At 42.0% G+C, this 22,211-nt stretch overlaps 1 protein-coding gene across 1 annotated transcript in view; it reads left to right on the forward strand.

Annotated features, from left to right (window-relative positions):
• Positions 1–21,149, forward strand: part of LOC146306963 (uncharacterized) — a 57,782-nt gene extending 36,633 nt beyond the window's left edge. Inside the window, exons 11-15 of the mRNA XM_084710898.1 lie at positions 11,164–11,234; positions 11,933–12,043; positions 13,153–13,250; positions 18,707–18,776; positions 20,443–21,149. Coding sequence (XP_084567024.1) covers positions 11,164–11,234; positions 11,933–12,043; positions 13,153–13,250; positions 18,707–18,776; positions 20,443–20,694 — 602 coding nt within the window. The 3' untranslated portion in view covers positions 20,695–21,149. The remainder of the gene's footprint in view (positions 1–11,163; positions 11,235–11,932; positions 12,044–13,152; positions 13,251–18,706; positions 18,777–20,442) is intronic.
• Positions 21,150–22,211: the final 1,062 nt, after the last annotated feature.

Raw genomic sequence — 22,211 nt, forward strand, 5'->3', positions numbered from 1 at the left:
TTGCAGCCATGCACAGGTTCTTCGCAGACTGTACGGGTGGAAATTAAAAGATTCTGTACATTTAAGATCATTTATTCGTCCTCTGGTTACACGTGAACGTTTTTAAGGCTTCTGGGATTGATTACTGTCTATTAGCTCATAGACTGTCAAACAAGGTGCTCTGTAGTGGAACAGCTGAGGAGATTTTGGTCAGAATTAATCATAATTGTTATACTTTACTGTTTAAAATGAAGGGTTTTTCAGCTCAGCCATGTTTGAAGGGTAAATCTATCTCTGCCTGCCAACACTCTTTTTGCCTCCTGTTCACACAAAAGACCGTGTGGGCAAAAACACAAACAGCCGACGCATTTACCAACACTCCTCTCGACTCTAAAAATTTCCCCTCAATTACGGCACTTGATTTTTTAGAATTGCCTTTTTTGCGAGCAGGAGTTTGGCCAGGAGTTCTCCAGTTTCCCTCAAGTGCCTAATTTCTGGCATCCCAGCCTTTGTGAGAGCGCCGGGGCTGACGAGTCCGACAATAAGCATCCACACCTAAGGTCAAGGCTGAGGGGCCGGCCCTCTGCAGGGGTCGGCCGGGTCAGAGTTCAGCCGTGAGTGCTGGCACCCGTGAATGGGACTGATTGGACAGGTTTGTTCAGACGGTAATCAAGCAGGATGAAGAACCCTGCAGCTGGCCTCACTATTCTGCAGGTTATTACTGATGGAAAGCTTTTGTTCTCGTACAGGAGTGTGGACTTTGGTTTGTGTGTGTGTCACTGAAGAGTTTTATCTATATGACAGTTTTGCAGTGATGTCATTTTTTGGTTGCTGTTGTTGTTAGTTTATTTGGAGTTGGAGGAATATGTTTAGGAAAAGCGTGAGGTCAGAGTTGTTTTCCACTTTTTCCTTTTTTCCTCTTCCTTCCTCTTCTGTGTGCAGATGATTGTTTACAATCTGATTAGCAATTTAAGAGTGAGAATGACCAGAAAGATGCATTTCTACTGATACTCTAAACATATATGCATATAAATAAAGCTAATAAAGCTCGTCAAAAGCAAAATTTCCATCAGAAGATAGCTGATAGGTTCGGAGATTACGTTCTGGCCAATATGTTGCTCCAAGCTACGGGTCTACAGTGAAGATTTGGGTTCAAATCATGGTGTAAATGACGTCTTTCAAGTCGACTTGGCACGTCAGAGACATTAGGGGACTTGTGTTAGCTCGTCAGCAGACGAGCAGTATGGAGGAACTTAATGATTTTTTTTGGGTTGAAATTCTGCAACACTGTTTTCCTGTGAAAAATAAACTTCAATCAGCACGAGGGATTTTCATTTTTGGGTGAACTATCCCTTTAATGATTGATTCATGTTGGAGTTTAAATGACATGTAATGTAGTTCCTCATAATATTAGACGTACAATGAAGTGTGTGTGTGAGGCTCTCTGTGTTTGTGGGTGTGTTTACAGAGTGAGTCCTGGTACAATCTGTAATTTTTCACTCCTGAATATTTGCCAGGGTCCTTTTGTTTTGTCGTGCGTGCGTCCTTGCACATGCACACACACACACATTTGGTTTCGTGTGCAAACAAAAGTGTTTGTATCTGTGTGTGTGTGTTGACTAGTTGTTGTCCAGACACTTGTAACTGTGGCTCCTCATTAGGCTCTGAAAGGGACTAACTGGTCATAATTGTCTCTTTTCAGTCCAGCGCTGACCACTTGCCAAAGGATTCCCAAAATAGAGAACCCTCCCCACCCCTCACACACACACACACACACACACACACACACACACACACACACACACACACACACACACACTTATGACTTCCTGTACTCTGCCACCATTCATCCATTCAACTCTGTGACCCTCCAGGTTGTCATCAGTCAGCGGTCGCTGTCATGTGGCTCGTGTGTTTGGAGTTAACAGAGGAGAATAACAGAATATGTACATAAGCACAAAGAGCAGATGTAAACATGCTCTCAGTACGAGATGAGTCGCGTCAAACCTGCTCCCTTTGTCGTCATGTAACGCCAACATCAATGAGCTGATAGAGAACAGAATAAATCTTTTGTGAACCTTTACATTTCTCTGCCCCATTATTGATTTTTAGTAAAATATTTATCCTTTTTGTGAGCAAAAACTCTAAAACTAAAAATTAAAGGCTGTGAGATAATGTGCACATTAGCAATCAATCTAAAGTTGTATCTTTTAGATTTCTTTAATTTTTATACCTTTATACTGTGGTACAGCTTCTTCCACTCTGTTCTTAACCAGCTCATCTAATCCAATGTTGTTTAATTTGTTGAATTTATTGTAGCTGCGCAGTGCTCAATTTATTTTAATAAAAACAGCACCTGGGACACAAAAATACAGGTTTGCATTTGCAGTCAACCAGTTGGAAATTAACAAGAAACAGCAACTCAACCAGTGTAAAAAAACAAAAAAAAACAAAAAAAAAACTGATTGTGGCCAAACATCAGTGGTAATTTTGATGAATCAGATAAAATTTTATTTACTGTAGGCAGATAATTCATCAGCCCCAGTATTTATCATGCATGCCTGCTGTAATAATTAAGATATTTATCTCAGTGGTTGCTTATACATTTACAAAAACATGTTACCTACCTAGATTTCCAAAAAAAAAAGGCCAATTTTGCCTCCAAATTTGTGACTGTTGTGGACAACCCAGGCTGAGGTGATGGCGAACGGGGTGACACCGAGGTCAAGTGTCTGTGGTCTCCTTTGTGTTGCCGCAGAGCAGCAGAGTGAGGCGTGAGGGACTCTGTGGGTCTCTGATGAATGTCAGTGTTGATATGGAACACCTGGCGGCCTTGAGGCTAGCCTCGTTTGACCCCACCCACCGCCGCCACCACCGCCACTAGCCTACATTACTGTCTTCTACCTGTGGGCGGAGATCTGTCGCCTAATTGTTGTTTTCAAACAGCAAAAAAAGAAAAATACAGCCGACTGAATGTGCAAGAAAGACCAGTCGCTTTAAAAGGAGAGATGAAGGGCTATAGTGTGAGGGGTTTTGTGAGCGTGTGTGTGTGTGTGTGTGTGTGTGTGTGTGTGTGTGTGTGTGTGTGTGCGTGCAGGAGGATGTCCCCCGGTGTGTGTTCGGGTACAGTGCCTTTATGTAACCCCTGTTTGCTCAGCCTTTGGTCTGGAATACCTCTATGTATTTACCATCAGTCCAGAATGACTGGGCAAACAAACAGCTCGCCTTTTGATGAGCAGCGGCGTGGAATATGCCCGCTGTATTCACGACAGAGAGAAAAGGAAGGGGAAGAGGTAGAGTGAGCAAAGTAAATCTGTCAAAGAGTCTATTATACGGTGTCCAAACAGAGAGCGGCCTCCACAATGGCCTTATTAATGGCACAATGTCAAGGAGCGGCAGGGCAATAATAGCAGATGATTTTGCTTTGTGAGGTTATCTCTGGAGATCTGCGATGATTTGGACTCTGGGGACATATCAGTGTGGATCTGATTGGGGCGTAGGCGTGTGTGTATACGAGCGTGTGTGCAGAAAGCCCAAGTTGTGGTTTGTGGTGAGGGGTGATGGCGTGCAGCCAGAGACAGGAGTGTGGCCACTACGTGTGTCTTTGTTTGTTTTCCCTACCAGCGCTTTATACACACACACACACACACACACACACTCCTCAGCCGTTCTGGAGAAAGTGAGGGGGAGGAGTCGTGTTTTCATGGAGCAACAACAGCCTGCACGAGAATGCTGCCAAATACTGTCACCCTCTTTCACGTTGTAGTGCCCACTCAAGAGAAACCAGCGCACGTTGCCAGATTCTGCTCTGAACAGACTATTTTTTACAACATTAGTGAGGCACCCCGAATACTGTTGCACCCAACACGGTCAAACTCCTGTCTCGTCAACTCGTACGCTTCAAACTGTGACACTGTAGGTGCTCCTCTGGCATCAGGTTTGGACGTTAGAGACACTAAATATGCAACATGTGGTTAGAGGCAGGAATCTTCAGTCAGTTCAGATTCTGTCAGGTCTGAATCGATTCAGACTCAATTCTTTGTTGAATGAATAGAAAAGAGGGCACAATTTTCAGTGTCTTGCTCCAGAGCAGTGCTCTGTGTGCCAGACCATTTACTGGTGTCCTTATTCCACTGAAATACAATATGAAACATAACTGCCAATTAAGATAAATGGTCCACAGCCTTTTTTTTTTAAGAAGTTAACAACTTTAATTAATGAACTCATTCATTTGAAAGTCATTCATGCTTGTAACTGCTGCCTTTTGTGAAGATGAATCACAGAACAACTCTAGCATGCGAGCGCTGTAGACACGACACGGGTGCTGTGCTGCTGTGAGTAACATGAAAATAAACATACTGTAACTTTTATTTGTTTACGAGAAAACTTCACAGAGCCCCTTTAAAGTTCCCGTAAAGTCAAAATCAACGTTCAGCTGTTTTTTTTTTTTTATCATATATGTGTTGCACTGTACCGCTATATCGCTAGATATTTGATATGATATTTCAGAGCTTGTCTTTTCCTGGAAAATAACTGAAAACTGTTAATGACTCATCCTGCACCTGGAGGTGTTACTAAATTTGCATCCAGTGAAACATTTTCTCACTTATGAAGCAGTGGATCATGGAAGGAGGGGGTTTCTCTGGGCCTCATTGGACTGATTTGGGTGAAACTGAAGTATATTTTAGGGGGAAAATATTTTCTTATTTACCTTCTGATGTCCTCCAGCTGCTCAGCTTCAACTCTCCATGGTAGCTGCCATTAATGGGCAAAAGAACTGGGCTCAGCAGGCTCCCAGTGAACACAGCCAGTCCCCAGGATGAACACAGTTTCCGAGGAAAGATAGCTTTACTGTTAGCTGAAGTAACCTAACCGCTAAATGCCATTAGCTCAGTTAGCTGTCAGCCCTGGACTGTGCTGGAAACCAAACCCAGCATGACAGCCACCTCAGCCTAATCCCTGTCATCAAACTGGCCTCTGCTGAGGCTCTTTTGGTCCTGGTCTGGCCATGTTCACTGGGCTGTCCTTAGCCTAGGTCTAAGACTTAACCCTGGGATAACTTAGCCTTATCTCACATACATATTGTTATCCCAGGTTTAAGCTAAGCCCAGGGCTATTTGATTCACATTGCACTTGTTTTAGCCCTGGGTTAAATGTCTGTCAGTACAGGAACTGATGTAAATACTCCCCATTTCACACTGACACCTTTTAGCCCTGGTTTTAGTCTGTTTCCAAGGGATAAACTTGCTCCAGAGCAGGACCAGCACACCTTAAGCTAACAGCTAACAGCTCTCTTAGTCTGGTGCTATATGCAGTGTGAAAAGCCCTCTAGTGTTACATCCATTGACCACTTTAGATGCATGGTGGGGGGTATAATGCACAGTGCTGTGACAAGTCCCTCCCTCACTGTTTTTTGTTTTTTTAGGCAACACATGAAAAATAAACACTCTACTAGCTGTTTCCTGGGAACTTTATGCAACCTGTGTACTGTGTAGTCAACAGGAAGTGATTTTAGTGTTTCTTCGTTTTTACAGTCTCACACAAATTCCCCCAAAAAATCAATATTCATGTGTATTTCTAAATGTATGACCATCATCCCTGGGAATGTGAAGTTAATAAGCACTTTTACTGTTTGTATCAGGGACTCTGTTTACTTATCCTTTAATCTTTATAGGCTCACTTAAATCTGCATGACATACATTTCTACCGTATCACAGCATCAATCTCATTTAAAGGTAGATGCAAAAATAACTGCGCTGCTTGATAAATCAGTGATCAGTTGTAGAGTAGAGATCATTACCACTGCATATATTATCTCAAACCACATGTCATCTACTCTCCGTGTGCACATCTGTGTCCTCTGACTGCTTTTATCAGTCTGAAAACCTGTTTGTGCACCTCCTGCTGGTCTGCTGCAGTCCAGTGTTTTTCCTGTCACACTTTTATCAGATAAGATTTTGATCTTTTTCACCTTTGATTCGGAGCGTGTTCAAAACGCCTGACAATACCTCATTCTATACTATTGTGAAATGACACGCCTGGCCTGGTTTACAGCTCAGACCTCTCACCTCCTTATCTTACAGCACCGCGCTTCATATTTTACGGCTTTGTCTCGTCGCTCTGCGGCGGGAGTTTTACAGGATCATCACATATTTAAGAACTTAAACCCAAAACATCCCATAAACCCATTTCTCATAGACCTGCAGCAGTTAAAGATCAGTTCAGACTCTGTTCGTCTCTGTGTGTGTGAATGCTGTTTGCTCCAAATTCGCGCTCTTAATCACATATTTTAGGGCTGTATATGTGGGGCATGTTGCACTCTGACATTCTCCTGCTATTAAAAAGGGGGTCACCTCCTCTCCACCACTGAATGTGACCTTTGTTAAAGGAATTATAGGACACTTTATACAGTGTGATGATGAGCAGGAACAAAAGTCTGGGATTAAGCGGGAAAGAGAGCAACAAACAAGTGAACTCGTTAGAAATACAATAGACCCCTGTGTGAGTCTTTGTGTGTGTGTTATAAATTGCATCCTAGCTCTGACACTGTTTGACGAGTCATTTATAGAAGTGTTTTTTTTGTGTAAGTGCATATTAATGAGTGTGTTTTATTTTGAACTAAAGCACTTCACTGCTGAGTAGAGCTTAAGTGTGAGTTATATTTTGATACTTTATTGCATACAGTCATTTCAGTGCAGATACCAAAGCCATACTTTGCGGATACTTTGAAGTATATTGACTTGCTTTTTCTACAAAACTATTCATTTCTAAAGGGGCTAAACTTTTCAAAAGTGAAAAGTTGTTTAGATACAAACAGCCACAATGTACATGCCAAAATGAAACACAGGCTATTTTAATTTTCCCCTTGTTTTTGTGCAAATTAACTCTTATGATCTTGCAACTACTGTCCATAATTTTAATTTTTTCTCAAACAGATAGAAAACAACCAAACAGGAACACTCTGTACCTTCCTGTGATTTGAAAATCCACTTTTTCACTCAATAAAAGAAGCCTAACTTCTCACATGTGAAAAGTTCTCCAAACACCTGCAATTGTATAAAACTCTAAAGTTGGGCAGAAATTATGATTTAAACAGAAACGATCTAATAGTAAGTAAGTAGGCAAACAAAAGTAGAAACCTGACAAGCATTACATAACTTTGAAACTTTTGGTACTTGACAAGGGTGTATTTGTTTCAGTACTAAAAGGTTCTGTAAGACTATACTTTTTTGACACCTTGTTTTTTAGAAATATAAACATGTTTTCTCTACAAAACTTTTAATTTAACAAAAGATGCAAAACTTCTCAAATAATAAATCAAAGTAAGATTCAAATAAAGAACTATCTGATCAAGAAAACAAATAAACAAGACGGTGAATCTGACCAGGCAGATTTTAACACCCGACAGTTTGTGATACTCATCGCTGCGGGCACATTTCAGGCAGCGCCGTAAACGCCTGGAGGTCAGAGAAGGAAATATAAATCATACACAGATGAGTACCAATAGTTGTCAGGCGAGCAGCCAGCAGTGTTTTTCATCTGTCAGCTGCAGACATTGAAAATGACGTCCAAGTGTGTGTTAAATGAGTTGTGACCCGCGGCTGTTTGCAGCCTGTCGACCGGTGCGCGAGCAGCGACTCCGCAAGAGAAAAGGAACAAAACAGAAAAACAAACGCCGGCGAAAAGAGTGAACCTCCCTGCTCATCATCATCACGGCCCCATTCTTCCTCTCTCAATTGCAACTGAATCGCCTCGGTCTCATTACAGATTATGGCCTCCGCAGAGTGACTCTCCCCTTTCTCTCGCCTTTCTCCACACAGTCCCTCTCTTGATTAACATTTTCTGCTAGGCTTCACACCAAAGGCACAACCTGTGCGCTTTAAAGGCAGGGTGAAAAAAAAGCCATCAAGCGCTGGAGTGGAATCAGATAAGGCTATCAGGCAGGAGGCTTTACTGCCTCGGCTTTGTCCCGCTCCTCCACCCGCCCTCGCTTCCTCCCTCAATCTCTCACTCCACTGCACCTTTTGTCCGGCTGATTCCCTGACGGAGTGCTCCGCTCAGTCAGGGACCCCCCGACCTCCTCCAGCACCACTGCACTGCAGCCCCACAGTGTGTGTGTGTGTGTGTGTGTGTGTGTGTGTGTGTGTGTGTGTGTGTGTGTGTGTGTGTGTGTTGTATACAGCAGCAGTGCAGGCAGGGCTGATGTTGAGTTTGAACTCCCTTGAACTCTGCATCATTCGCAGAACAGCTTATTAGAGCTGTAAATCACAAGTCTAATAACGATACGATGTTATATTGATTCTTTGGGCGGCGATACGATACTTGCAGATATCACAAAATCTGCCACAATGCAAGTGCGATTTGATTGATATCAGGTTTCGAATATCGTTATATCATGATATGTCATATGTGGTGTCTTTTCCTGGTTTTAAAGGCTGCATTGCAGTAAAGTGATGTAATTTTCTGAACTTACCAAACTGTTCTAGCTTATGATTATTTATCAAAAAATCTCATTGGGTAATATTTTGTGAATGCACATCTCTGTGATGACGTTGCACTGAAATCCTACCAATCTCAACCACAGCTTTAAAAAATTTAAAAAAGAATACTGTAATAAATGTTAAAAATAAATAAATAATAAAATAAATGCACAAAATCGAAACACTGAAGTAAAGTTGTTAAGTATCTCAAAATTGTACTTCAATCAGTTACATAATACAAACAAATTAACAAATCGAGGCAGCGATAGACGAGCAGGTAAGATTGCTGTTTTTGCCAAAGGAGCCCGATGGCTTCGGAGAGAGCGATATTTGATCCAGATGTTCTATCGATGCGTGCTAACAATCGAGATGTATTACTTAGTGGTTCTCTGGGTAGAAAGTTCAGTGGAAGGGTGAGAGTTAGGCAGGGGTCAAAACATAGCACTCTAATTAAATGCTACGAGGGGAACACAGACTTCAACATTAAAACACACACAGCTTCGTTAAGGTAAAAATAAATAAAATAAGCGTATTTATATGTTTATATCTCTATACATGTCTACAAGTCAAATTAATTTGGTATGTAAAATATAAGAAATATGAAAGAAATAAATTGATATGTTGTTTATTTTTTTATTTTATTATTATTCTGCTATCGAGTCTTGCTTCTGTAGCATTTTTTCAAAAAGGCAGCATGAATCATCAGAACACCGGGTCTCGTCGATCAGACCAGCTGCAGTTGGGAAGAAACTGTTCTCGCGGTGCGAAGTTTAAAAAGATGGACTCCTAAGATAATAATACACCTGACTGGTTCAGGCCTGTCAGTGTAGAATAAAATAGACCAACATGGGTCAGTTTTTCTTAAAATATGTTCATATGTGTGTTTCTGGACTGAGTGAAGTCACGACAGGTCATCTGCTGACTCTCCTCCAGATGGTCGGTGAACCTCTGCTCAGCCGGGTAGTAAAGAAAAAGAGAAGGTGGATCCATTCACTCTCTCACACAAGCTGCCAGTTCACTTTAGCAGATTGACCGGTGCACTGATGCAGCCCTGCATGTGAATGTGTGTGTCGGTGTCTTTTGACGGGAGCGGAGTTTAAATCCCCGCCTGGTCTCATGCAGGCCGATCAGCGGCTGCACGTGTGACTCCAGATCCCCGTCCTGCAGGCCCTTCTCATCGCGGATATTTGCAAACAGATGCGCGAAGCCGGCCCGCAGGTTTTTTGATCAATCAAGCTTTAACAAGTCAAGTTGACTAGATGCGAATGTAACATTTTGCATGTGAAAGGACGAGGCCACGGAAGGCCTGGTTTTGATTAGGCCTAAGCTGATAAATGGCAGATTCAAACAGCCCCCCTGCTATTGCGGAGAAACCCCAGAGGTCCAGGGGTTTAAGTCCAGACTGATATCAACTCTGTTGCTCCTCTTTCTTCTCCAAACCAATGAATAGATCCATTATTCAGTAGACTCATTCTCATCTCCTAAATTGAAGTGGCAGCAGCTTAAAAGCCCCCATTTTCTACCCCCTTTTTTTTTTCCCCAAGTCATTCTCCCTCCCAAATTTGCCTACTGAAATATTCATGGTTGTGGTTGGTCTCAGACTGTCCCTCTCATGTAAGAATCGTTTTTATCTCAAAACAGAGATCATTATATTTGACTTAAAGAAATAAGGTGCTGTTTCTATCACAAAAGAATCAGAAAAGTCTTTTGAGAGGAATGTTTGAGGATTATGAACCTTAAAGACAATTATTATATTTATTTTATTATTATTTATACCTGAACTTTCGGCCAGTATTTATTGGCAGTCCGATATCAGTGGGTTAAAACAAAAACCGAACCTTAGTTTTCATCTTTTGGTGTATAAAATGTCAGAAACCATGAAAAATGTGAATCCAAGTTTATCAGAACCCTAAGGTGACGTCATCACGTGTCAAACTAACAGAGGAAGACCATATTTTTTAGTCATTTTTGCTAGAAAAATTACTTAAATGGTTAATCGATGATCAAAATAGAAAAATAAACAGACCCACATCTCCTCACAATGCCAGATTTTGTGTGAATTCAGCCGAAGCGATCCTCAGTCTGCTCTGCCCGTGAGTCTGCACGTGTAAAACTCTTTCTGCAGCTCTCACAGACAGAGAGCAGAGGAAAGAAACTGAGAATGTGGTGTAACCGTTTAACTACGAGTCCTGACCTCAAAACCTGCGGGCAGCAGTGTCTCGGAGCTACACAGCGCTGCCAAACAGGCTGAAGCACAGAGGCGTCACAGCAAAATATGAGAAAATAACTACTCACTATTGTAAATAAGATATTTGCTTTTTCCTGATAACGTAGAATATTGTGTGTGTATCAAGGTCTTGACCACAGCATCCATTCAGCAGCCACTCTGACCCCCACCAGTCAAGGCCAACTGGACTCCCTGTGAACCACTCGCCCCGTATTGTCCACCCGCCGTGACCTTAGTGCGACCAGAAGAGAGAAATATTGCTCTAATCCACTCTGCACACACACATGCTCACACACACAGAAGCCTAATGCTGTTACTGAAGCTGGAAATCATTGTTCTATATGGTATGAAATGTGATACACAGAACAAACGGCCATCTTTTGGACTGAAATGTTCTTGTGCGGTCAGAAAGACCATTTAATGTGTGTTCTACAAGCTCTAAAGGTTTGTCTTTGTCTTCTTCTCTTCTCTTTGCAGTCGACTTTTTGGCAAAGTACTGCATTTTCAGTCAGGAGAAGCTGGCCGAGTACAAAAGAGCTTTTGAAGCAGTAAGTGAAAAGACATTTAAACCCTTTATATTGGGGATATTCTAACTGTAATGTGGTGCACTCCAATTAACAATAAGGTGTTTTTTCTATTTCTTTTTTGTCAGAAAATATTTTTCTCAAAGTTATTTAATTTAGTAGACTTGGAAATGAAAAACAGCAGCAAATATTTACATTTAAGAAACTGAACCTGAGAGTTTTGGGCAATTTTCTGCTTAAAAACATGACTGAAATGGTTAAACAGTTGTTAAAATGCTTGAAGATTAGTTTTTCTGTCAATCAGCTAATTGGTTATTTGACAAATAATTTAATCTAGATCAGTAGTTCTCAACCTGGTGAGGTTCTTACGATATATGCAAGGGGTTGCATAATAAAAGAAAGTAAAAACATATTTCTGCTAGCATTACCTGGTGCTTTCAACTGTATCTCATGGGCTTTGGAGCTTGAATTAAGATTTTTGCTCAAAATTGTATTAATTTTTCTGAATTGTGTCAAATGTTTTTTGCTTTTTTGCAAAATACTGGATACTTTTGCCTCCTTAACTCCTGCAAAAATCAAAAATCCTTCAAACGAAGCAACCTGAAAAATGCAACAGTCGTGTCAACCTGTGACGCCACACACTGGAGTTAAAGAATCATAACCCAAAAAGTTAAGGACTCGTGGATCTAAATGATGATGATGATGGTGGTCCTTCTTTGCAGGAGGACAGTGACGGTGACGGCTACATCTCCTGCCTTCAGGTTCTACTTGCTCTTAAAAACATCATCCCTCCAGAGCTGCTGTCTGATGAAGAGGAGATCTACGTCTACAGGGTCGGCTTTTTCTCCACCTGTACACCTTTCACTCACACACACACACACACACACACACACACACACACACACACACACACACACACACACAGATACTGCTCTCCCACAGTGACACAAAACAACCTAAAAAGTAGCCCAGTTTTCTTTATTGAAGCCACAGTGACAATAATGAAAATCGGTCTCCTCTACGTCTTTTAACAAAAAGGAAGAACTCAATTTAGTTGTAAAACTAAAACTGAAATGATCAGTTTTTAGGTCATTTTAGTCTGGACGGGTGGAAACAGACTTTTCAAAATGATCATGCAGACACCACAGTTTGCTGCCTGACTGGGTTCATTATGCGTCTTTCTCTGGTTTGTCATACAAACAGTTTGATGAGCAGCAGTTCATGTCCACGTGTCACTTCAACCGACAACAACACTTTGTTGTTCATACAATCAGAGAAGTCTCTTGTCTTATTTCTCACCATCGCTGTTTGTCATTCATTGTATTGAAACTATGCAAGTAAGCAACCAACCACAGAGCAGACAATCTGCTTCCTGTTTACTCTACGTTCATTTTCAGGTATGAGATTATCTTTCAGATGTGCTAAAACACTCCTCTGGAGCTGGTTTCACAAAGGTAGACTTTGACTACGGCTTAGATATAACAGATAGTCAGATGTCTGATAGATGTCTAAATTTATCGGTTGCACAAAGCAGTTTAGTTCTTGATATTCTTAAGTAGGACTACAACACAATGAATTCTGAGTAAATTAAGACCTTTTCAGGGGGGAAAAAAATGGCTGACCGAGTGACTGCATCCAGCCACTCAGCTCTGTTCACCCCAGCTGAAAATTAGTCTTTTGGAGAAACTCAACAGTTACAAGGACATTTTACTTGGAAAGTTTGGTGAAGAGTGAAAGAATACAAAAAATATATTGAATATGGAAAAAAAAATGCAGTTACAGTAAACGGTGCTAATCCCACCACTGAGAGGAGAATCAAAGATTTTCAAACAGATATAAAATATGGTACAATATGCAAAAAATCATTCTCCATAACAATATTTGGGCCGAACGTCGAACAGACTGACGCCGATCACCTCACTCTCTTGGCATTTTGTTTTAGATCCTGGAGATGGTGGACTTCAGAGTGACAGATGGGCTCGTGGACCTGAGGCTCTTCGCTGTGATCTCCAGCCTGGCTCAGAAAATAGCCACAATGGAGTAAGTGACGGTCAGGAGTCAGACACACTCCTCAATGAAGCCGGAAGAGGAGTGCCTGACCCGCCATAAATAAGAATAAGAGTGTGTGTACGCAAGTTTGTTCCGCTGATTTAGTCGTCGTGTGTGGGGCTCTCTTTGATCCCCGTCTTCTCGTGTCTTCAAACATTTTATGTGGCTTCAGAAGTCAAAATTATGAGTTTGGACGTGACAAAAGAACTAAAATGATTCTTTGATTAGCAGAACAACAGAAAATGAATGGACAATGTTAATACAAGTTATTTATTGAGCAGAAATGCTAAATATCCTCTGGTGGTTTCAGCTCAGATGTGATGATTTGCTGTTTTTTTTTTTTTTATATCACTCACTGAACTGTTGGTCAAATAACATATTATGGATTCTGACTGGTCTGTATTTCTTTAACTTGCGTGGTAGATGCTGGTTTGGTTTTTTAGTTTTTTCCCCAATACACAGCACACATCCATCTGAAAGTATGACATGCCACCCAGTTTTGCATCATAATAAACACAGGAAAATACAAGCTGACCCAAAATGTGAGCCATGTTCACATAAACAAAAAACACATATGAAAGGAAGAATTAGTTCAAATTAAATCTTCCAAAGTACTTCTGTCATACCTGATACTAAACTGAGTCTGTTTGAGTTTTGAACTGTTGGTCAAAGAAAACAAAATATCTGATCGTGTTAATTTGGGCTGTGGGAACTGAATTTTCTCCCATTTTGTGGACAAAACGATGAATAGAGAAGATAACCTGCAGATTAATCAATAATAATGGTTATTGCAGCCCTACATTGAACCCTGCGCAGACAGAAGAAAAAAAAAATCACTCTGAGTTGAACTCGGCCTTTAGCGTCCCTGTGTCTCTACATTACGTCCCATATGCCGCCGCGGATTCCCACACACATCGCTTTTCTCCTGCCCTGGGGTGTATAGCTTCCTACAGACAGGAGTGTGTGGAGCCAAGCCTACTCCGGAGGTCTCCGAGGGTCAAGGCCTGCTCCCAAAGCCCTCACCCCGGAGTGAGAGCTCCCTCTCAGCGAGGACAGGGCCAGGGTCATGGGTCCTCTGATTTACGGCCGGCCCTTTGTGTTGTGTATTAGAGAGGAGGCCTGTAGACTGACTGCCTCACTGGCACAGGGAGACCAGGGTGTCTCCTCTCTATGGAGGCAATTATAGTAATGATAATGAATGACCATATTAAACCTCTTCTCACAAAACTCCTTTTTGCAATTTGAATGATAAGAAGAGAGGAGATCAGCGGCTCCTGAACGAGGAGAAAACAATAGCATCCTTCTGTCATCTCATCCCAACTCAACTAAATTGATCCTCTTACCTGTTTCAGTTAATCCTGTTGTCTCTAATCCTGTCTTAGAAATTAGATGCAACAGTAGTTACACAATCAGCCTTTATGATCACGTAAGGCTTTGAAATCTCAGGAGCTGCTTCCTACATTTTTATTTACATTTCTATATATCATAAAATATTTAAAAAATAGGAAATCGAGGGCTTGTTTTGTGCAGACGAAAGATTTATTTCTCTCATAGTTCGTGCACAAATTATTTAAAATCTGCGCACTTTTAGTGGAAAACGGTTAAGCACTGTCACTGCAACTATAAATGCAAGTTAAGACTCTATCATGCAAAGAGAAAGACATACATCAAGAACGTCCAGAAACGCTGCAGACTTCTCTGAGGCCCGAGCTCATCTGAGATGGACTGACACTTTTACACGTTGTCGCAAATGTTTTTATTTTTTATGTGTTACTAGATTTTTTGCAGGTTACCCAGCTTGTACCTGTAAGTATGATGCCTAAACCTAAACTACGAAGGCAACGAATCAGGTTCAGAGCGGGGCCGGTCTTGACTTTGGTCTTCTTTGTAGCCCTATAATCATGGTATGCCTCAGTTGTCAGGTGGACGGATTATTTAACAGAAGAGAAGTGCTCACTTACATGGATTTTAACAAATTTAATAACAAAATCTGAGAGAGATAAACAGAAGAAGTCAGTGTTGCATTTATATTTTTGTTGAGTATATTTCTGTCTTTTCCTCCATTTTTACCTCACACTAATTGCACCCCTCCCCCCTTTCACTCTCTTTTCTTTTCGTCTTTAACTGTCCGTCCCTCTCGTGCCTCTAATCTCTGCGGCTCTCTTGTTGCCTGCCTCTCACCCTCTGTGCCGCGCCGTTTTGGCCCTTGACTCGGCCCATCTGTCCCCGTGCAGCATTGTGCTCCCCGACAAGTCCACCTCACACAGCGCCACATTCCCTCAGGGCGAGTCACATGATCTGCCAAGAAGCACATTGCCATACAGGATTCCCAAATGGCATCAGTGGAGCCGTCGCCGTCATTGTTCTCGTCGCTGTCCTCCCTTGTTGGATCTGTGAGCATGCATGCGTGCGCTGAGAGTTACTGTAAGTCTCCTCGTTCCGGGAAATTCACTGGCCTGAATGAGTCAGCGAATGAAGGAGGCTAATGTTGGAGAAAACATGAGACAGCAGAAGCACCAGTGTTATTATGTTTTTGTATTTTGGTAACTTTTTATTTGAAGAGGTGTGCATAAGACTGTCATTACTCTGTTATAATCATGTCATGGTGCCTTTTATGAACATGAAGAGTCTTTATGACTGATGTTATTATATGGGATTTGGTCTATTATGTCATTTTAATGAAAAGTTGACGTTTAAAAAGTCTTTGCTATGACAACTTGACATTATTAAACTTAAACTGTGTAGCTTTCTGTTTTGACATGACATTATACTCTGATTGGTTTTGATACTGACATCATTATAAGTGTGTTATGAATGTCTTCTTGACCTCAATTATAGTGGAACATTTGGACTTGTCATAACATCATTATTAAGTGTTATAAGGCCAGTTTAATGACAACAGTATAGTATAAAGGTGATTTAAATTTACTTGTTAAAGTTGGCTAACCGCTGTCTGCTGTAGCTGGTGTTAGCTAGTCAGCTTGGTTAGCCGTGACGCTAGCTGCCATGGTTATGACTATGTAATGACTGTCTTATAATCACCCGTTCAAATAGTGTTATTTTGTTTTTATTTTGTTTTTGATTTTTGTTTTCTATTCAGTTTAGTTTCAGTTTGTTTCCAGAGTGGATTTTCTCGTTTTTATTGTTTAAAAATGTTTAGTTTTAGTTTAGTTTTTATTTGTTGTTGTGTTAGATTTAAGTAGTTCAGAATCAGTGTTACAATACAAACACAACATTTTGTGAAGGCAGTTGACTCACAGTCGTGCAGAGATCCTCGTCTCACTAAACTTCAGTGCCTTGTCGTGCTACTTCTGGTCACAAATTTGACCAAAAGACTAAAATTAAACAAATTTTCTGTATATGTTTTACTTGATTTGAGTTTGTTTTGTCCACAGTATCATTTCAGTTCGTTTCCTTTTTTTCTGTTATGGCTTTTCTGTTTATTGTTCAGATTTTTCTTTCTTTTTTTGGCTGTCAAATTCCACTACCAGTTTTTGAAGGGAATCATCTTGGTGCATTGAGTGATTGATTAAGGCAGTTGAGAACTTTTTAACTATCCTGAGGGAATTGTAGCGCTCACTTTTTCAGGATAATAAGATACCAGAAATATCTGTTTCCATCATATTATTTGTGCTTTCCTGATTCAGGTCCCTCCTCCTCCTCCCTCCTCCAGAGAGTTCCCTCGTCACTGCATCCCGCTCAAAAATATCCCAAAACAACTCTCAGTTCTGTCAAATCAAACTAGGTCAGAATATGTTTGCATCCCTTTACCCCCTGCCTCACTGTATACTGGCTCCCCAGTGAGGAGACCGCCAAAATTTTTTGGCGTTACGTAAGCGAGAAGTCTGCTGTGTTGTCCCCAGCAGGGTGCCAGAGGAGGGCCGACAAAAGAAAATGGGTTAGGCTGCTATTATCCTCCCCACAGTCCATCACCAGTCCGCCAGCCCCTCGTTTACGCTCGCCATTATCACGCCAGTGTCCTTAGCACACCAGCATTTGGACTCTTTTACTGCAAACCAAGTGCAATTAATGATCATTAGCTGCCCTGTCTTGCTTCATCCCCATCAAGCCCCCGCCTGCGCCGTGGTTGGAGGAGAAGGGCCAATCACGGCGCTGGGAGCACTCAGGCGTGCATTGCACTCGTTGGCCCAGCGTTTGGCCATTCTTCGCTCTAGCAGGCCATTGAGCGCACGGCGAGGAGGGGCTCATTAACACCGGGCGCTCGTTAAGAGAAGGGACGGCCGTCGCTGTGCCACACGCTGGACTGGAGAGGTCTGTCCCAACACAATTGGCCATGTCTCCCTCCAATTATCCCAGCGGACCTAGATTTTGTTGGTTTGCGAGTGGTCACATTGCACCAGAGTGTGCCCCGGTTGCTTATTCCCCTCCCTAAACCTCCACACGAACCCTGGTCACCCTGCGTCAGCTTCCCCCCCTCCACACACACACACACACACACACACACACACACACTGTCCCAAAACCAGAGCAGTTTTATCCGTTACTGTGGCGGGATGTCCACGTGTGCCCACGTATTGTTTGGCAGCCAGGCCACTGTGAGCAACCACAAAGGGCTCAGAACACTTTACCATCACATCTCTGCAAACATCGCACGGGACGGACCCGCCAAAAATCACCCGCCACCACAAACAGACTGTCCTGAATTTGTGTGCAGTGTCATCCAAAGTACCAACACTGCTATTTTTGGACAGATTTTACTTTGACTAGATGATTTTTATTGTGATTCAACAAACGTAAGCCTTGTTAACGGCGCTCTGCACTGATTTGCAGCATGTCAAGATCACTTTTCCGGTCATGTTTTGAAGTACTGTCAAAGTCTGAAAAATAACCAAGATTACGTCACCAGGGTTATCTTCCTTTGGGCCTGGAGACCATTAGATTTCTAGCAGAAAACCTGCAGTACAAAGTGAAGGCCTGGGCAGGATCCAACTCAAACAATACGAGGGACAAAGTATTGATACCTCTATACTTTTACCACAGTTTAAAATGGAAAAGTGCTGGAAGCTGTACTTCAGAACGAGGGGCGTTGAGGTGTTCTTGGAGGACGTTTGTTGCAACTTTAAAACCAAACATTCATGAGACGAGACGAGTTGAAACTTTAAACGATGCCTTCTTGCAAAATAGTGTGATTTTGCACAGTTGAATTAGAGCTCAAATACTGTGAGAGTACAGTTGAAGATGTAAATCATAATAAATAATGATTAGCTGCTGAGAGAGGTGAAAAGAGTCTTACACTCAAAGGGAGGAGTTGAACAGGCAGGAATGACTTCCTGTGATGCATCTTGGTAGAATGAGTCTTCCACTGAATGTGTTGTAAATCCCATAACTTTATGAAAATGCAACATTAAATCAGTGGAGTACTTCTTTGAAAACTACCCTCACATTTTCACCAACTGTCGCCACCTTTTTTTCTTTTTTTCTCCCAGTGAATTTATGCGATCGCTGATCAACGACATGGACTTCCGCTCGCTTGAAGTGAGGCTCTTCAAAGCAAAGGTAATGACAACATTTGGCTCGCAATTCCCTGCAATTCTCCTGAATTTCTGTTTGCAAATATGTTCAACCCATCCTTGCCACCCCTGCGAATTTTCATTGCCTTCCACAAGTTTCCTTCTGGGGTCACAGTTCTCCCATATTTCTCCCCAGTGATTATTTTTCCACCTCTTTTTTTTCCCAGCCAGACAGTTGATACAGCTACACCATATGCTGATTGACATGCGTGTGACGTAGTACAGAGATCCATGTTCAAACCTCGTCCTCCTCAGTGAGTAAGAGACAGAGAAAGAAATGGAGAGTACAAAGTCAAAGAAATACAGACGTCCTGGAATAAAGAATTCCTGCTTCTTATGAAAAGTTTTAAAGGAAAGGTTTTTTCTAAGACTTGGTACTGAACAAAGGCTAAATGCGCTGGTCCCATTGGGTTTTCCAGCTAATGAGTGTCAGTTTAAGGTCACCTGCAGGCATCGATTATTTTATTTGTATCATTTTGTTATTTAAAAGTCTTTAAAAGTCACCAGAAAACAGAACTTTTTCAGTAACCACACTCAGGCTACTAAATCCTACCTGCTTTTTGAGGTCTCCAGGTTGGCAAGTACAGTGCAGCCACATGTTTTTACTCTGAATTTGTTTTCACAAGGTGCACTTGATTACTTCCATGCAACATCAGATTAACTCTCACATTAGTCACATTCATGCCACAAACACCACCTCCGCCTCTCTTTCATGGCTCCGCGGGTATAATTACAATGAAATAAATACTGGTAAACACTTTGAAGAGCAATTCCAAAGCATGCTTTGTAAAGCTAGCCTTTTTTTTATGTGAGACACTCAGCACTCATGCATAGAAATGAGGGAAGCGAGCTAGAGGGAGAAAGAGAGGGGTGCTTTTCCCTTTTCATAGATTAGCACGGGCCTAATCTCATTAAAGTGCCCAGCAGTGAACATGCCGTCCACTCCGCCCAGCCCTGTAATCAGCCTGAGACACACGGCTCATCTCAGATGGACCGGGACTAGCCTACCAGCTGGCCGCTCACAAGCAGGCCCGGCCCTCATTCATACGAGGAAGTAGTGAGCCGCTGAAAGGCAGGGGGGAACATGAAAGCCTGTGGCCGTGTGGGTGTGGAAACTGAGCCCCTGGCCAGGTAGGGGAGGCTTTGTAATTATAGAGCTGTTAGGGATAGGGTTGTTAACTGGAGAGGGTGGTGGGGGGAACGGGCTAATTGCCAGAAAGATTATCGCTCCCTCTCTCTCTCCCCCCCCAACCATACCTCAACAATTATTACCTTGACTGCATTAACTGTGCAAACAGGTGCACTCAAACAAGACTAGAAACAGGCCGAGGTAATCTGAGGCTGGCACAAACAATAACACACTCATACTCACACATGAGCAAACACACCCACACACTCACAACTATTAAAGCTGTCAATACTTGTATACTTTTTGATACCATGTGCTTAAAACGGTATCTGTTAATTAGCATCTTAACCATTTGGTAACCATGGTAATTAGGGGCTTGATTTAGGTAAAACACCATTACAGGTAAAACAGTTTGTAGACATTCCTGCTGTAACTTAAGATAAGAAAAAGTATATATTATTATTATTATTATACATATTTTGAACATTATTTTTGTCTTTTATCATTGTTATGACCCGTGTAGCAACTGTTCCTGTTCCTCCTGGAGGAGCAGCGAGGAGACGGTGGAGCTCAGCAGGGCTTCATCAGTGCGGAGCAGCTGCTCCTGGAGCTGAAGGCCGGGGGGATCCACCTGGAGCAGGAGGCGGCCATCAGGCTGGAGCTGCAGCACATTCCTCCTCTGGACCTGCTGGACTTCCTGGCCTACCTGCCCCTCTTCATGCTCATCCACAAGTCGGTCGTCTCCAATCCCCTGGACGACTCCAGCAACCTCTGACCTCAAACGCCGCGCCGTCTGCCCCCCCCCGAGCGCGGCTCAGGTACCAGCACTACTGTCACTGCAGTTATCATGACTGTAGTCTTCTGTGAAAAGTGATAAACAAGAAGCAGAAAATCTTAGATTGGCTTAGTGAAATAGGCACTGGGATAAAGTCCTATGAACTTGAACAAAGCTTAGTATAACTGTATTTGGTATCAGCGAGTGTGCAAGTCTATACACCAGTCTGATATTATATAATTTATTAGCCCCAAAATGGGATGCTGTTTCCTCCCAGCTGTGTCCTCTTAAACCTGAGCCAGGCCATGCAACAATAAAAGGACTGGTACTCAGGATTTAGCAAACTGTCTATAATAAACTTTCTAATTCTAATACAGTGCACGATTGATTCTATCAAACAAAAATGGCCTTAAAGAATTACTTTTACATCCAGAAAAAAACAGACAACCATAGTAAGCAGCCTCAAATTAAGCCATAAACTTGCTTGTTGGTCTCTTTGAACTACAGAGTGTGTTGAGTGTTTCTCACGATCTCTTCCTTTCATGCACTGATTTATGGCGCAAACATACAGAGGACATTTTGTTCTCTCGCTGGGACTTAAAATGAACTTTAACAACTTATTTTCACTCTCAGTTAATGTTAATCATTAATAGGATAATAAGAGGTCTGTATAGAAAAGAGAAGTGATATGAAACGTGCCGGTAAGTTTTCTGACGTGTCATAGAGCTGTGAAGTGCTGTCTGTGGTGCTGAAATGTTCTGCAGCAGCGGATGGAGATCAAAAACTTCACCACAGAGCATATAGTTTGGTTGCATTAGATATAAACTCCTTCAAACTTTCCCTGACACACACACACACTGCTGCTGCTGCAGGGGAGGCAGGTTCGTGTTAATGTTCTGATGCAACAACTTCTTATTGTTCTGCAGTAAAAAAAACAATATTTGAGCTGGAGGCTCAGACTGTTGTCCTCCTCTATCCAACTTAATCAACACTGATGAATGATATTCAATAAGATATTCAACTAATATAGCTTGAGCCATTGTTTCGCCTCGGCTTTGCCAATTAGATACGGCCGCGCTCTCCTGCGGCTCGTACACGCTTGACAGACCGCCATACAGCAAAACATAATGGGCTCTGACAGGCTGCAAAACCAGGATTGTTAGATCAGGGTCGTCCTGTAAGCAGCATATGTTATCATGTAAAACCTGAAGAAGACAAGAAAAAAATGTTATTCTGCAGTTGAAAGGATCATTTTGAACTTTATTATTATCAGTGTTTATCAATATCCTCCCCTAGTTTTGACTTTTCTTCCCTCGGCTGCAGTGTCTCTTCACTCTGCAACCCTTTAATTTTGTAATTTTGTTTTAGTGGAACACAAAGGCGCAAAAGAACTGAACAAACAGGCCTCCAGTTGTGATACAGCTCATATGTTATCAGTTAACTTTGTGTTTTGGTTAAGGGAAAGAGAGGCTTAAAGTTTGTTTAGAGGTTCTACTAACTTAAAAATATTGAGTGCC

Source organism: Lutjanus erythropterus, chromosome 22 (genome assembly GCF_056507025.1).
Source record: "Lutjanus erythropterus isolate fLutEry1 chromosome 22, fLutEry1.hap2, whole genome shotgun sequence".
NCBI lineage: Eukaryota > Metazoa > Chordata > Actinopteri > Lutjaniformes > Lutjanidae > Lutjanus > Lutjanus erythropterus.